Below are 18,376 nucleotides of genomic sequence, written 5' to 3'. Positions count from 1 at the left end.
CCATTTTCCTTTCTTATGATTATATCCTAAACTTCTTGTTTTATTAAATGTTTCAAAAACATTTTAAAAAGTGAATCCATGAGTGAAAATGAGAATCATCTGAGAATTAAAAATATACATATATGGGCTGAAATCCAGATGTAATTTTTCTTTTTAAAGATCACCAGATGACTCTGAGGTGAATTCAGATTTAAAAACCATTATACTAAAATTGTATGTTTTTTTTTTTTTATTTACTAACGTCATCTTGGGGGTAAGATGGGGCAGGAGTCTATTCTTTTACCTTATGGAAAGCAAGTTGCTCTGCAGATGGCTGAGCCTGGTATTTCTCCTTCCCTTAGAGGAGAGGTTCCCAACCTTGGCCCTCAGTTTTCAGAGCCAATTCAGTATGTCTCTCCCCACATTTCCTTCCTTTTGTCTCCCTAGATATTGTTCATAATATCTATTCATATATATATGTTGAATTCCAAACCTTCTTAGATTTTTTTTCACAGATACCTCCTCTACCATTCAATTCTTCGTCCTTTTTTTAGACTGATTTCTCTTAAGAAAAGCCATTCTTTTTATGCTGAGCTCACCTGAAGTTTATCTTATCAAAATAATTGAAAGAAAGGTCTAATTTTCCCCCTACATACCTTTAACTTTCTCTACTATATCGATAGTCACTAAATACTTTAAACACTACACTTAACACTATTCTTTCAATCTTATTTCATAGTCTTAACATTTGCTACTTTTGGTAGGTTCCTTCCTCTATCTTAGCAGTTTCTCAAAAAATCATTTGAAGGATTGGTAAAAACTACAAATTGTTGGACTCCACCCCCAGATTTGATTCAGTAGTTCTGGTGTGGAGTTTGATTATCTGTATTTCTCTAACTTCCCAGATAACACTGATGCTATGCATCTGAGTGTCATGCTCTGAGGACCATTGCTCTATCTTAAAACTCCATCTTGTCTTCTGAGATACTACAGACTCCCCTGATTCTCTGTTAAAGTCCCTGATCATTTTTTCCAACTGTGGATATTAATTTAAATACCAGTTTTAAGATTTAAAAAAAATCAGGTTCCTTGTCATAGATGTGACAATTATTTATTACTGACTGGCAAATGAGTACTCAATAAAATGACAGCTATCATAACCATTACCACTGAAAATATCCTGTCATTTATGATCTTTTATGCTAAATGTCAATCTTCTAATTTACTTCACTGACATTCTAAATATACATTTTGATAGGTACTACAGTAACACAGGAAAATTACTGAGTTGGATATCTAAAGCAAAATCAACATAACATGCTAACACCAGCTATATTAATAGTAATCAGAATCCATGCCAGGTAAATATCAATCTGATTTAAAGCATTCCTTAGGCTTAGCCAGAAAGACTCATGTGGTCTTTTACATTAGGATTTCTCCTCCACATTCTCCAGTCCTAGAAATGAGACTGTTTTTTTCTGTGACTCAGATTCTCTTTATATTATTATTATTTTACCACATAGGTCTCTATTTTAAAGCACTGCAAAACCTTCATAAGAAATATTAAAACTCAATGGTTTCAAAAGAGTATAACTGACTTCCTAAAAATCTGTTTTTCCCCTTCTTCCTGGGCACATAGCTACTTAGTGAAAATCTAGGTCTTCTAGCCTCTTTTGTAGCTGCTCATGGCTATGTGACTAAATTCTCAGCAATTGAGAATTACGGAAGTGAGTAGAACTTTCCACAATATTGGACTGAAAAACAACAGCCCTTTCAACTTCTTCCAAACTGAAACGTGATCAACATATCCCTAAATCACAGACAAGGCCACTGGCCTAGTGCAATTCTCAAAGTATGGGCCATATATCACTATTATCTGGAAATTTATCAGAAATACAAATTCTCAGAGCCTACTCCAAACCTACTAAATCAAATTCCAGTGGTGAGGCTTAAGAATCTGTGGTTTTAACAATCCTCTGAATAATTCTTTGGGAAACCACTAAGATAAACAAACCCGTCAAGAGCAGAAATGTTAAGGTGCAATGGAATGAGGACTGAAATAATATTAGCTGTGACATTTAAGATGGTTAGTGGCCTATGGCATGATGGTCTGAGTTTTTTTAAAAGTCTGACAAATGATTCTGACCGAAAGTAAGTTTTGAGGATCACTGCCATAGGGCATGGCAATGTACCCTACCCTAGACCAAACAGCTGTTATTTCAAGAAATAAACTTATTTAAGCCACTATAACTTAGCGTTTATCCTAATACAGTGATTAATGGAAGAGACCCTGTAATTAAGACTGCATAGATTTAAATTCTGGCTCCACTATTCAGTAGTTGAATTTGGGGAAGTCGCTTCACCTCTCCCAGACCATTTCCTTATCTATACAAATGGACATAACAAAAATAGTACCTACTCTTATAAGGATGTCATAAAAATTAAGAGATTTAAATTTAAAACATATAAGCAGGAAGCAATCAATTGATGCTAACTACTATTATTATAATCATCACTAAAATGGAAAATCTGGTGAAATATAAAATGTAAAAATTCACTAGTCCATGATATTTTCCATTACTGAGAAAAATAAAAGTGGTCCTTAGAGATAAAAATGAGACACTAGCCTATATAAAGGGTATATAATTTCAGCTCCTATGTACAGTATTTTAGAATTATGGCCCATCCCCCAAAATCTACCACAGTATTCTCTATGATTCTTAGAGCCTAAAAACCAACCCTTACTACAGTAAAATGACTCATCACAAACATTTTGTTTTCCGTCTTCCCTCAACCTATTCCTCTTTTCCATGTGAAATCTTATCTATCAGTCAGCACTTTAAATACCAAATATGTTACTGTCTTATATGTTCCCCTAGAGTAAAATGGCTGTTCTTCATAAGTAGATAAACAACTAATTGTAGAATTTAAGAGTTAAATGTGTTTATCACTAACTTAGGTTTTGTGGAGTGTTTATACACATTTAACTCTTCAGTTAGTTATCTGTAATTAGATGTCTCAAAATTGTTTACAACACTGTCCAAGCTCATTAACTGTTAAAAAACTAAGCTAGAAAATAGATTTTATTACCTGAAAAGATTCTCTGTTTTTACGCTGTCGTCTCCTTTCTCTCAGCAAACTCTTCTGTTTTTCTTCTTCTTCTTCCTTTTCTAAAGCCCGAATGTGTTCTTCAAAGCAAATTAATGCATCTTCTTTATCCATGTCTAGAGTTTTTTTTTCAGTTAAAAAAAAAATTAAAATGTCAAATATCAGTAAGGAAAGCAGTTTAATAATTCCCAATAGATTCACCTTTCCAAAATACTGGTAAACTCAAATATGATCTACAATCATCTAAATACGAAACATTTAGGGAAAATTCCAAAAAGACCTCATTAAAAGATACACTGCATCTGAAGAAGAAACACACTACGCATGAGACATCTAATGAAAATAAAATTACTATAAAATTTTGTCAGAAATATCAGAATTACAAGGAGCTTTCCAAAGTATAGAATTCTAGGCCCTATCCCAAACCTTCTAGAACATAGTTTTCAGAGGAGTAATCAAGAAAGTTGTAATTTAAAAAGCAACTAGGTAGGTTAAAAGGACAGAACTTGAAGAAACTTGAATCTAAAATAATGCTAATACATATTTTGCTTTTTGAAGACCTCTAAATCCATTACCTCAAAAAGACGGCATGAGTAAAATGTAGTAATTTGGTTTTTACCAAGTCGCATATAAACGGCAAAGATAATTTCCAATAATAAACATATCTCAAGGATTATTTGATAAAGCTAACTTCAGATTTCCAGAAAAATATTATTGTCCTGAACCATGAGACAACTAGAAAGAAATATCCTATTTAGAAAAAAACAATTTTTCAGAAATGGACAAACAACTGTGTAAAATTTGGTTAGCAGTCTCATTAAAAAAGCAAGAATTCTTTGTTGCTGGACAATTTTTTAAAACAGTTTCTCCTATTTAGTCATTATGCTTACTCTGTAATTCCTCATCTTCTGCAAAAGTTGGATTATCCATCAGATACTGCTGGGCTTCAGACCAAGTAGTTGAGTATGTTACATTAGCCATGTTGTCAAGTATGTTTTTTAAGGCTTCCCAATTTCTCTTTCGCAGTTGCTTTGCTTGCTCCTAAATCAAACGCATGAATACATGTCTTGAAGTTCAGAGAAAGTATGTTTAAACTGTAATTAGTAAAGGTTTCCTTACATTCTAAGTGATGACTAACCAAATTTCAAATGTTACCCACTTTAAATATTATTTACCTTACCAGTGGCTCTTGCCTAAATGCTTGGCATGGTACCTACTCTCAACTTTTTTACTTCTTTTTCTGAAGCTAGAATCTGGAAAACTTGTCTCACCTTATCCCCTTCTCCAATAAATGTCTCTTTCTACAACTATGTATTATAAACACAAAGTAAAACTAAAGTTATTGCAGACAAATTCTACTATAAATAAATGCTAAGGTCTCCAATCACTCTCAGCTATGTTCAAATTTTTGTTACTAATACTTACATTTCTATAAGTTTCTTAAAGACTGGATAATATACAACACTTAAATATTACTGCCCTAACTAAAAAATTATATATAAATGCATTAAAAGCAAAAACAGTATGAGCTAAAAAGTCTCTTTCAAAGTAGGCATAAGACAGTCAATTAGTCACAATTCAAGTAACAGATGAATGTGTACCTACTATGTCCACATGAGTACTTATTATTATAGAAGTTATCCATTTTTAAATCTAACTCGTAATAAATATGTCGCATCACCAACAAAAATGGACATGTTATAAAGTACTTGCTAATTAGAATGAAGAAACATCTTTTCATCTATAAATACCAAAAACCAAGAGAGAATACCTTTTCTTTTTTTGAAAGAAAGAATAAAACATCTTCATAGATTTCAAGACGATCACGTTCTGATATTGCATTCCAGACTTCCATCTCTCCAAACATTTGCTCTGCTTTTCTATTTGTTAAGAAAATTAATTGTTACTCTATATTAGACAATAAAAATTAAAACTATTTTAATTTTATAATAAGTTTAAAACCACCAAAAGAACACTCTTTTCCACTCTAAGATCATGACTGTATTATAAAGAAAAACTTTTGGATAATTAAGAAAAAGAACAAAACAACTTAGGCATCCATTTCACTAAGGCTTTTCTAGAAGACCGTACGGAAGTACATAGGAAAAATGAACTTAACAGCTTATTACATAAATATTAATACTGAACTACCCACAATTTTAAATAATAAAGCACTGTAAAATCAAGAATGCTATATAAATGCAAGTTTTCAAAATGCTATGCTTAATGAAAATAGCCTATTTCACCCACGAATACCTAAAATTTCAATTCTTATATTATGGTGAAAGGAGTCAAACTTTAATTAACTTTTCCTCCCCTTTTGTTCTGGTCCCTAATTAATAACTCAGTGAGAGTCTACAAGTTAAATTCCACATTAAACTACTGATTTTCATGTATGTAATGAAACTGTCATATTTACAATCATTTAGTTTCATTTTATAAGCATTTACTTTGGATTAGTTACTGTACTTGGCAGAAAGTCTGATACAGAAACAGTGCAGTAAACATACAACATGTCTCATTAAAAATCTTACTTGTATCTGGTTGTGGAAGTCATTTTCTCATGATTTTCAAGAAAACGCTGAAAGGATTCCTTAGCCTCTTTGTACTTTGATCTTGCTTCTTCTTTTTCTTCTTTCTCTGTCTGGACTTTATAAGCATTAAAGGCTTGCTTTTTTTCACTCAACTTTGCTAATGCACTAAATAATAAAAAAATAACATGTAAGAGTAAATGAAGGCAGGATGATCAAATGTTAGTGCTTTGAAAAAAAACAGTATGATTTCATTCACAAATTAAGAAAATTTCAAGAAGATATTAAAGATAAGTGATTATAGAAAATTTCTACTTTCAAAATAATTCTAATTTCATCTGTAGAAGGATACTCAGATTATATAAGCCTTCTAAATTTTTATTTTTTTTTGGTTCACATCAGACGACTCTATTTTTGGTATCCAAATTAACAGAACACGGTAAGAGTGAAAAATTATACTATTTTATATAATTTTGAATTTGCTAGGATTGCAATGCTCAAAGTGAAAAGCAAATAAAAAATCCAAGTAGTACCTGTATCGTGGATCATTAATGATCATTTTCATAGCTTGCTCCCATGAAGCATTAGATGGTACCCGCTGAAAACCATTTAATGAAAAATTTAAATTTCACACAAATTGTAGTAAAAGTTATATAAAAGGGAACAAAGGGTTATACTCACTGGAAACCATAGTACTTTCCTTTGCAGTTTTAAAAAAGCTCTAAAAAATAATTTCTCATTGAATCAAGGCAAATCTGGGTAATATACCTACAGACTAAAAAGAAAACTTAAACTGAAATTTAAACAGAGCATGAACACTTTTTCTTTAGACTACTGATTCAAACAATTTTTATAACTAAAACCCCTTATATTAAATACTGAGGTGAAATGTACTGTGCAGTACAAAACTGTTCTTCAAAAAACACTAAGAAGAATTTAGTTCATTTTCAGTTACAACAAAGAGTTCATGATTTTATGAAATCAGTGCTTTCAATAAAGGCAACATGGTATTGATTACATTAAAGAGTAAATTCATTTATTAGAAAATTATTAAGTCATATAAACATCAGTAATATAATACCTTTTCTTTCAATAATTCTTTAAATGCTTGCTTTGCCTCCTCCTTTGTATTCCAAGTATATGTTTTTTTTGCTGGTTGGCTTTCCTCCTCTTCTTTTTTGGGAGTAAAACTAGAGAGAAATTTAAAAACGTTACTTATTACTTAAATAAACATATGCATCATTTAGAAAAATCTAAGTATTTGATAAAATTTTATAAATTTACAATGAGGTCTATGTGAACCCTATACATTTACATAAACAAAGAAGGAGCATATTTTACTGTAATATTCACTTAATACCCTGTACAAAGGTCAAAATAAACATTTAATTACACTAAAACAGCAGTTTTACTACTACACAACCTCATATTTTTAAATGGATTACAAAACTTACTTAATGCCTTCATTTTAGTGCCTTAACTACAGAGAATTTGGGCAAGCATACATAAATACAAAAAAGATGTAGAGATCAATCTAAATCAGGGTCAGCAAATGATCACCCACAGGTAAAATCTAGCCCGCTGCCTGTTTATGTAAATACTACTTTATTGGAACATAACCAAGCTCATGAGTTTAAATACTATTTATGGCGGATGTGTGTGCTACTACAGATGAAATGAATTGCTATGACAGACGTTCTGATCTACAAAACCAAAATATTTACTCTTTGAACAGTTTACTTGTTTGGGGGCCTTTATGAAATGAAAAAGTTGTATTCTAACATTTTTTCCTATATAAAACCAAGAAGAATGTAGGGGGAAAGAAAAAACAAAAAAATTAAGTATAATGCGTAGGGAAAGATACTGGAGTACTTACTAACAAAAATAAGTAAATAAATAATTTGTATATGCTCTGAATCAAGTACACTTACTTCGAGAAATTATTTTAAAATTGTCAAAAATATTATAAAGGACCCAGCCAAAAATTAACACTTGCAAATAATCTATATTACAGTAATTAAAATCAAATGCTAATTAAGATGACTCAGGCACTATAAGGAAACATTTGAAAAAAATTTTTAAAGCTATGAAAAACATATTATTGTGCAAAAAATACAATGAGTTTAAAAAGATGCAAAACAACATACTCCAATAAACCTACATGTCTATGAGTAGAACACTTAATGTATATGTAAATAATTAATATGCCATCATTCAATGTGATATGTATCTCTATTAATGTGGAAGGGGTCTCTCATAAATATGCATATATTTTAAAAGTAGAGAAAAACAGAATATAAATATTAATAATTACTCTAATATCTTCGAATATACTATAGATTTTTTAAAACTTCTAAACATCGGAAAATTAAAAAGCTATTTTCACTGAGAAATGTATACAAGAAAAACAATATTTACAAAAAGAGGTGGGGAGATGAAAGCAATATGCTTAAATATTAAGATGAGTGATCATGTTTAAATACTGACATCATGGTTAATGTTTTTTATGTATGTGGACATCATTAAAGTCGAGAAGCATATCTCTAGGTTACTTTTTATAGCTGTACAGGGTATGCAAATACTTGCAAACTGTAAACGAGAGATTCAGCTATTTTGTTTTATTAAAAAAGCTTTATCAATTTAATGTAACAGTTTTCCTACATCCTGCTAGGTGTTATCTTTATTTTGTCTACTTAATTTTTGTTTGTTCATTCAACATGAAACTATGGCACATTTCCTTGCAGTGCTGTGATAAGCCATATTTGAGTCTGAGGCCAAATAAAGAAAATCGGTAATACTGATTTGTATTTAAACTTTTTATATTTTATTAATCATGGACTATTTGCACTGATTTTAAAATATTGTACTAAGGTATGATATATCTTAATTAATTACTAAATTTTTTGGCAACCCTTTAAATCTGTGCCTTTCCCTATCCTCCACCTCTGCTTTCTAAACCTTCTGTAGATTAGGTTTACAACAGTTTGATAGCATGACCCCACAAAATTCAGCCTCAAAATGATCCATTATCAAAAGACTGTTTGATTCTCAAAAAATTAACACTGAATGGCCACTGACTAAGCTGGCAATTTCTTGTCTAGTACTGATTTGCAGAAAACAAGTTACTAAACTTACTCAGCTAAGGTTTCCTGCTTAGATGTTTCTTCTCCGGCATTACTAGACACTTCAACACTTTGATCCTGAACAGCAGGGGTACTAGTAAGTTGTGCTTGTTCCTCAGTTGAAATTGTTACTGTGTTTTCATTATCTACAACAGTAGCAACAATTGAAGTAACTTCAGGCTCAGGAACAACTGGAACAGTTCCACCCACAGTATTAGAAGCAGAGGTGGAAGCACTGGCATTGGCTGCAGCGGCAGCGGCAGCGGCAGCAGCAGCTGCTGCAACGACAGCAGCTGCTGCTTCTGCAGCAGCCATGGTGCTCATTGTGGTCGGAATTTCGGTTGTAGGAACTGGGGCTGTTGATGCTGTGGTGCACTCCTCTTGCTTACTATATATTTAAAAAGAGAAAACTGGTTATTTCTTTACCAACAATCACAAAGTCAAATAAAAGCTAGCTTTCAAGTATCACACAATTATATGAGCAAGAAACTATTAAAAGAGAAAAAAGACAGCGATGCCAAACTATTAAGCTATTTAAAAAAATTAAAATCACAGAATGAAACTATAAGGTTACTGTTACTTCAGCAAACATTCCTGATAATGTATAATAGGCACTCAGACACCACTCTGCATTTCCAGAAATCTAATAATTGCTTCTTTTACAAAATGCCCTATCAGATTGTATTATACCATAAAATTTGACCTGTGTCAAAAACTTCTCTAAGAATTTTAAATTTTATCCATTATGCCCATTAAAAGGAAAATCTGAAGAAAGGAAGACATAATCATTCATTCTCAAATTAACTCAAACCAAATCTTAGACTTTTCTAAATTCAATCTTAATTCATAAATGTAGTCCAAATTCAAATAATCACTGTCTGATAATTCATCATTTGTGTATCTTGAGTAAATATCCCTCTCCCCACCCCTAAATCCTCCAAAAACACCAAACCATCAGGTCTAATGTGTTAAATACTATTTATACAAACAGTTAAAACAAGAATATTTATAGGAGATATCAAATTTGTAAATAGGTCTAGATGTCTAAAACTGCTTACCTGCTTTCTTCAGCTTTGATCATTGCTATTGAAGAGAAAAAAAAAAGTTACATACTACAGTTTTTAAATAGAATCACTCAAAACAAACTATAGAAGGAGATAAAGAAGCTTCATACAATAAGATTTAATTTACCATTCAAAAAAAATTTAATACTTTTACAGAGCAAATACTTGCTCCAAAGTTCCTGGGCAGTAATTAAAGAACGAAGACAAATTTAAATAGTTTTTAAGGAAAGCTTCTCCCCACACTGCTGCTTCCCCAGTGATTGCTGGCTACTGCAAAAACTCTCTGAAAAGTATCTGCACAATTCTGGAATAAAACAGTATTCTCCCCAAAGATAAAACTATTTTTTAAGACATTAAATTCAAAACAGGATCAAATTTGTTTTGAAATTCCAGCACATATATACTAGCATTGACAGGTAGATAGATAGTTATGCACACCAACTATTTATAGTAGGGTTATATCAGAAGTGAGCTTGATATTCTTTACATGAATAAACTGTAAATCTACCTATCTACAATATTATTATTAGCCAATGCTAGTACAGAAATTTGACTTGAGCTTTAAATATTCACAATGTTTCAGATTTCAGCCTAAAGTAAGATTTTCTTTAGAGGTAACAAAAATATTCCTCATCCTTAGGGAATGAGGTACTCCATGTAGGTGATAATATAAGCTTAACTCCACAAAAATATTTCAAAAGTAAATCATTTCTGAAAACGTCTAGATGGCTGACAAAACACACTGAATGGGTTATTACTAATATATATTAACATAATTTCAGATGCAAATGATGATCTAAGATATGATCTAAGCGAATGAGGTGACACAGGCACAAAAAAAAAGGTAAATACTCTAAGATCACAGTGCCTTTAAAAATTTTTTATTCTCTTTCCCACCAGATGTCACTCTACATTGCAGACTACTTTATTATTTTCCCCATTCTCCTACAATCTGTTACTTTTAACCTGATATATTTTATAACATCAGATTCTACTAGAAGTGAAAGTAAAAGAACTAAGTTCTCAATTCTTACTCATAATCTGTTATTTTAAGTTCTGGGTTCTATTAGGTAGTATTTCTAGTTTTGAAAGGGTACTCTGAATAGTTGAGTATGTTTAAAAATCCTCCCTTTGTGAGGCATGATATTGTGCTTACCTTCGTTCTCCCAAAACAAACGTAAAGGCTATTTTGCAATGATGAGCTAATTCAAAATCAGCATAAAATGTATACTCTTATAACATATTAAAATGTAAACGAATATGGATTCAAGATTCTCTGCTACCTGCGAAATGGGTTAAGTCACATATTCCATTTATGCACCAACACTCACATCTATATTTAGAAATATTGTACGTGACTGTCCTTGTTCAATTTTCCAATGGTAGGTAATTTTTTAAAAAGAATCAAAGTACAACTTTAAAAGCTACAAGCTCATTTATAATATAACCCTTAGATGAAAGAAATTCTTTAGAGATTTCTCACTGCAGATTTATTCAATCATGGTTAGTGAACATTAGTGACATACTCTAAATGTTAAATAATGACAGAAAATGAATTATCAAAGCAGCTCACCATGCAGGTTTGATTTTGTAATAAGACTTCCAGCAACAATGGTATTCTGGTATCCTAGTTTCAGTGGAATCAAATCAAATAAAAATCTATTTAAAATCTATAGAACTGAGATCTAGAGCAACAAGAAAATAACAGCCCATAAAACTGTTACACCATTTTAAACGTTCTAATCATTTAGGTAAAAAAAATAATAATAATAAGGCCTTTGTTTGAACAATCCTATTTATGAAGGACTGTTTCAGTGTGAATGACATATAAACAATTAACATTAAGAATTTATGTTTTACCTTCAAGATCTTCAAGTTCTTTAGGTTTGGCCCAGCGGGATTCCTTTGTTTGAGAATTGTAATAGTAAGGCTTTCCAGAGTCAGATTTGTATTCCTTCCAGGGGCATTTAGATAAAAGTTGCTAAAGGGAAATAAAAACCTTCAGTTAATAGTAATATATTTAGCACCACTCATCAACATCACTCTTTTCAATAGATGTTATCAACCTATACAATTCTAAACCTTGTGAGATGATGGTATATAAGCTACCAATTACAATATACTCTAGTGAAGTTAAAATCTGATCATGTTATTTAATCTTAACAATGCTATTAACATTTATACTATTATTCCAAATTTACACTGTCACTTAGAGAAAGTAACTTGTCTAAGGTTATATATTCTAAGAGGTAAGAGGAAAGATTCAAAACGAGGTATATGTGAATTTCAAATCCTATGTGTCTCACCATTTATAACCCATCATAGGTAAAAATTACCACTATTTGTTTCACAAACAGACTTCTCAAATACTAATACAAGGAGGAAAAACATAAGATTTGGGGAAAAAGCAAAATCTTTTTAGTTATGCTTCAACTTCAGCTTCATGATAAGGAATTTATTACAAATGTATGTAAATTATCTTATATAAAGAAACAATATAAATATGATACACTTAAAACCTAATAAACAAAACCAGTTATGGCACTATGAGAATGCTACTGAAACCTCACATTTAGACAGTATTCTAGACAAATATATAACTGGTAAATATCGCTATGTCAGTATTAGGATAAATAAATAACCTACCGACGTCCCCTCCCAAGTACTGTGGTACATATTATATTAGTGTGGTAGCTGGAAAATGCTTTTAATTAACAAGGGAAAACAAGATAGGCTACTAATCAGGAAAAACCTTAAGTACAGCTTGAAATGCCAGATAAACTTTTACCTCAGACTCCAAAGTTCCCCTCATGCAATACTGCTTACTCAGTTTATTCCTTCAATCTTACCTATCTGTAAATTCTGAATAGTAAAACTTGCAACATAAAATGAAAAAGTGTGTACTTTTGGGAGGGCATTTTCCAAAGAGACAAATTCCCACTCTAAGTATTTTGTATTTATAATTTAAGTTCATTTCCATTAACTCAACCCTATGTGAATTTTTTAAGAACGCAGTAGAAGAGATATGAAATTATCCAGGTTTGCTATAAAGAGTTAAATTAAAATGTGAATTTAAAAACCAAAAGGAAGTCAGAGAGGAAGTTCCTTTTTTTCTTTCAATTTATTTTTTTAAATCATCTTAAATCGATGCCACTTGACAAGAGTTCCTGTACAGAGGGCAAAAATCAGTAAATAAAATTGGTGTGTTCAAAGAAGGGAATGAATTTGTCTTTTCGCTGCCCACTGTGAGTTTATTAACCCCTTTCTCCTCTGAATGCCTGAGATATCAGCAGTACTATTTGAGTAGTCAAATATCCATGAAATCTTAAAACAAACGAACAGAAAAATGACCCACCAATCTACTTAACAGGCCCTAATTTCTAGCCCTTAAACTTTTACCTCAGCAGGTGTTTTAAGATCATCAGGTTTCTCCCAAGTAGATTGTTTTGTTTCAGTATTGTAGTAGTAAGTCCTTCCATCAGGTGATTTATGTTCAGTCCACATTGATTTCTAAGGAAAAATTACAAAAATATTTTCAATTACTTAACAATGCCATTAACATTAAATAGGATCATTAATTTCAAAGCAATATATGGAGAAATTAAAAGTATAAAATGGACATACATGACAGTTGAAGTCATTTAGAATTAATTCATTAGTACAAGTAGGGAGGTAACTGAAAATTAAATTTTCAAAGTTCTTCAAAAGTAGCATGGATCAATTCAGGTTTTACGATTTTTCTCTACAAAGTATCAGAATTATATGGCTATGATTGTTCTCCTAAGAACAGTAACTTTGTAACTTAAGCACATAAGAATCTTTCAACAACACAAATCTATGCCTTGTGGATAAGAGACATTATATGAACTAGATGCTGTAGGTGGACTGATATGAGCTCAACAACCCCAAACCAAAGAATATTTACATCAAGTTGGACAAGGTTCAAAATTAATATGCTATAAAGATGTAGCTGTCAAAGTTAAAAAAGGGCAGCTTTTGGATGACAATCAGAATTTAACAATCAATAAGGATAAAATGTGAATTTGAACATCTCAAAACAAGATAGGTGAGAAAAAATTTCATGTGAAACTAGTTTGAAATAGAATATAAATCCACTCTTGGTGTCCGAAAGTATTAAGAACCTATAAAAGTTCCTGATAACAACTAAGGTATCAAGAGACATTAAACCTCAAGTAAAGGTTTGTTAAGAGTTTTATAAGGTTACCATACATACACACATGTGCACATAAACACAAACAATAATAAAGGGGATGAGAGGAAACTGAGAGGTGAGAGATATCTATAGTCTTGATAAGTTTCACAGGTATGTATTTATTCCCTATATCATCCAGTTATAAACATTAAATATGTACAGCTTTTAACATGTAGATACCTTAATAAAGTGGTTTTTAAAAAGTAGATTTACAAGAAACCATGAATGAATGAATGATTTGATCAAAGGTACTAAATCTAGTTCTGGCAGATTTTTCAGATGGCAACAAACTAAAGTATGCTTGAAAGATGGTTATACAGATGATCTTTACCACATTTCTTCAAATCTAAGACAAACATTACTGTACATACTTCTAAGAAAGAAAAAGTAAAAGCACTTTCAAACTATCACATGCTTTTTACCACTCAGATTTTATATTCAACTTTTTTGAAAAGATTTATTCTTAAACACTGGTTTTATCACATATTACTTTTGTGAATTCAAAAAGATGAAAATAAACAAATAAAACAGTTAAGCTATTCCTTAAACTTTACATTGAAACTGTTTTTTGTATCCGAGTTGCTGATATCCATTTTATTTCACACAATATCATCTTCTGTAGCATCAAGAATACTGGTAGTGCAGCATTTCTTTAAAAAGAAAACAACGAAAAACTACTGGCACTGGTTCCTAATTTTCTTCTGTTCTTATTTAAAGCTGCCCTACCTTTCTGTCTTCCTTATCAACTTTATTAAATAGAGCATACCGCTTTTGATTTCTGAGTAGGAATGTGGCTAAATACACAATTCATTGCTTTTCCAACTCTCTCACCAAAATAATCACGTATAACTAGACTTAACTGCTGCCTGGAGAACAGAGATCATAAGACACTATGAACTATAGAATGCACCCCAATTTCAGTGTTAAATGGGAAAAATAAACATGCTAATTGAAAACTAGCTAATTTAAAGAATATTTGCAAAATGTGAGAATGGAGAACAAGATGATTTAAGACAAACTGATATGATTTTTAACAAAGGTAGATGAGGTAAGATAGTCATTTTCTATAACTTTTGAGATGAGAACTTGAGTTAATGTGAAGAAATTATAAGAAGCCATTAGAACTGAAAGAAGTTGATAAAATTTGAGCTATATGTTCATAAAATAACTGGCCATTTCTAGAGATTTGTTGTCATCTCATGATTTCTTACAGAATGGACTTCTGAATGATGTGGGAGAATAGGTAGTTCCAAAGATGTATTAAGTTCTTTAACTTGTTCTAGCACCATGTACAAGATATAACTACAATCTCATTGGAGCAAACATTAAATAACTGCTGGAAAATACTTACCTTGCTGTTATCAACTATTTCAACATTTTCTTATCAAAAAGTGATGCAATTAAAGAACATTTACAAAAGCTTCAACTGTATAGATATGCTCTGTTCTAAAAATTAAATGATGTTAAGATAAAGAGGTGTGTATTTCATGGTTTTTAAGAAATAAATTCAGTAGCATCTCAGACTGCACCATCTAAAAAGATATTTAAACTTCAAGTCACATCTGCTGAAGGACATCAAGGAAAATAGTAGTTCACTAGGAATAAACTTATGAGATGATAGGATGAAAGAAAGGGACAATGTACACTTGACCAAACAATGGGGAACGAGAGAGGAAGTATAGAAACCAGTAAAACAAGTAATTTTGTATTCACTATTACTTTGAGTCTTACAACTATACCACAAAATAGGCAAATTGGGACCAGGAGTCACAATGTACAAATAAGAAAAATAAGGCTGAGACGGGTTAATAACTTGTTCAGAATGATTCAGGAAATAAATTATAAAACTACAACAATTCAGTCATATCTACCTCAAAAACCACATTTTAGCCCCACCGAAATATTGTTTCAAGCTCACTGCATTCAAATTATCAGTAAGTACAGATAAATTCCTCATCAACTACTGTATATTAAGCCCTGTGTTAACTGCTTTGCATCGATTATCAGTTAATTCTTTGAATAACCATGAGGTAAGTACTATTTATTATCACTACTTTATAGAAAATGTAGCACAAGAAAGTGAGGTAACATGCCCAAGGTAAGAGGTAATGAGTGCATTACAATACTGTCTCAGACTAAATTAAAGTCTTATTAAGAAGCAAAACTCCAACCCTCTGCATCAATGGAAGCAATCATTTAATAATATAAATTCTGCACTAATGTCTTAACTAATATGCAAAATTCACTTACAGAGTCAATTTTGAAGAAAAATGATCTACCTGATAAATTTTATATTCCTTTTCCTTAAAATTATCTAACCTACAACTTAAAAGTAAAATAATTTATTTCACTTTTGGACAAAACTAATAATATTTTAAAAGAAAAATCTAAAACCAGATATCTAAAAACAAAAATCTAAAACCAAATATCAGAATGTTGAATATGAGATGAGTGGCATAAAACATTAATGGGTATATCAACAACAATTGGAAAAGTTAGCTTCGTAGGATAAAATGAGTAGTTATTAAGTACTGATAGCTATATTAACATAGTCTATTCATAAAACTTACTTTCTAGCAAAATTGCTATTTTTTTTTTAAATACAAAATCTCTCCAGAACAATAAGCAAATGCTGTCTATCAAAGACTTAGAACGCTCTTCCAGAATCGGAGAAAACCTAACAAAGACTTAGACGTACATTCTCCAAATTATTTCATTACTGACATAGTTACTGTACTAATAAAAAGTTGTTGACATAAACGACAGTTCTGGGGAATCAATCAAAAGATAAAATTTTCGCAAACAACTGAGAGTCTATATTTGCAAAATTAGGCATTAAAAATTATCCTTAATATAGAAAAATCCACTATATCAATAACAAGACAATCTAATGGAAAAATAAGCATGGCCATTAACAGAACTCAGTATAGATAATATAATTAGATATTCAATTTCATTAGCAAATAAAGAAAGCACATTAAAATGGAACATTTTGCTCATCAAATAACAATTACAGACTATAATACACAATGTTAAAAATGTGTAAAGAAGGTGTAGTCTCATGATACTATTGGAAATGAAATTAGTACTATTTTTCTGAAGGGCAACTTAGTAGCTCTTATCAAAATTATAAAATGCAAACATCTCTTGACCCTGAAATTTAGCTCCACAAATTTATATAGTTGCAAAGATGTACAAGGACGGTGTCAACAGGATTACTTATAATGGTGAAAAGAGATAATATCCAGCCATAGGAAAACAGTTTAATTATGGTCTATTCATATGATACATGTATCTTGCGCAGATCTATTTTTAACATAATGGATAATATCTAAGAAACAGTGTTAATAAAAACAGTAAGACACTGTAACAAATGATATAGCAGCAAAATATATACAGAAAATATTTCAAAGGCAAGAAACCGGGCATAAGAAAAAAATGCACATATATAATTATTAAATATTTAAATTCAATAATGTATATGTAAGATAAACATTTATATACACATAATTATTTTTATAAATTTATAAGCTCAACTGAATGAAACAAAAAGAGAAAAAAATGACAATCTAAACACTAGGTAGAAAGATCCCCTCAGTAAATAGGGAAAAGTCAAAATATAAAATGAGAGTATTATAACTGATGAGCATATCCACAGACACAGAATAATCTACAGTCAATTTCTAAATATAGAGGAAATGATCTCCTCCCAAACTACTTTGTGAAAATTTAACCCTGAAGAAACACATCACACTTGAATCCTGCAATGTATACACTTTGATCAAGTAAAATTAATTGTAGAAGTGCAGGGGTGGTTCGATACTGGGAAATCTATAAAAGAAATTATTTCTATTAACAAATTGAAAAAAGAAAACACCACATGATCACACTAATAGACTAGGTATGATGAAATCACATCTTGAAAAGTGTGACAGTTCACAAGCATTCAAAAAATAAAAACAAAAAATTCTCAAATAAAAAAAAAAATCTAAATGATAGAGTAATTTACCAAAACCTGATAAAAATAATTCTAAAGCCAATTTCATTAAAACTATGATCAAAACATGAGTCTGCAATCACTATAATTCAACAAATACAGCATACCAGTAAAATGAAATGACTGGTATAAATGTTGGGAGATAAATTCTCTTGCCTTTACTGTTAGAGTCAAAAGAAATTTAGAAAATTAAAAAAAAAAATGATTCTAATGCAAAAACCATAATAAAGTGGGATTGTATACTGATAAATTGGTCCTGAAATAGAAGATAAATGAAGCTTTAAAAATTGCAAAGAATCAATACAGAGTGTGTTTTCTGATCATAATGCAAAAAAAGTTATTATCGTACACAGTAAGTAACT

General features: G+C 30.9%; 1 protein-coding gene across 11 annotated transcripts in view; it reads right to left on the bottom strand.

The window, feature by feature from the left end:
- The window catches only part of PRPF40A (pre-mRNA processing factor 40 homolog A), a 48,994-nt gene that overhangs the window by 7,857 nt on the left and 22,761 nt on the right, over positions 1-18,376 (bottom strand). For 7 of the 11 annotated variants that reach the window (XM_016151095.2, XM_016151093.2, XM_016151090.2 and 4 more), the window contains 11 exons: positions 13,204-13,314; positions 11,665-11,785; positions 11,378-11,431; positions 9,799-9,823; positions 8,754-9,128; positions 6,700-6,808; positions 6,152-6,216; positions 5,622-5,786; positions 4,859-4,967; positions 3,978-4,128; positions 3,070-3,203 (listed from right to left, as the gene is read on the bottom strand). In XM_016151095.2, the coding sequence (XP_016006581.1) occupies positions 3,070-3,203; positions 3,978-4,128; positions 4,859-4,967; positions 5,622-5,786; positions 6,152-6,216; positions 6,700-6,808; positions 8,754-9,128; positions 9,799-9,823; positions 11,378-11,431; positions 11,665-11,785; positions 13,204-13,314 (1,419 nt within the window). The remainder of the gene's footprint in view (positions 1-3,069; positions 3,204-3,977; positions 4,129-4,858; positions 4,968-5,621; positions 5,787-6,151; positions 6,217-6,699; positions 6,809-8,753; positions 9,129-9,798; positions 9,824-11,377; positions 11,432-11,664; positions 11,786-13,203; positions 13,315-18,376) is intronic. The other 4 variants (XM_016151089.2, XM_036235895.1, XM_036235896.1 and 1 more) reach the window with 1 other exon arrangement.

This window comes from Rousettus aegyptiacus, unplaced genomic scaffold (assembly GCF_014176215.1).
Source record: "Rousettus aegyptiacus isolate mRouAeg1 unplaced genomic scaffold, mRouAeg1.p scaffold_m13_p_2, whole genome shotgun sequence".
NCBI lineage: Eukaryota > Metazoa > Chordata > Mammalia > Chiroptera > Pteropodidae > Rousettus > Rousettus aegyptiacus.
This window is presented reverse-complemented; position numbering and strand designations above follow the sequence as displayed.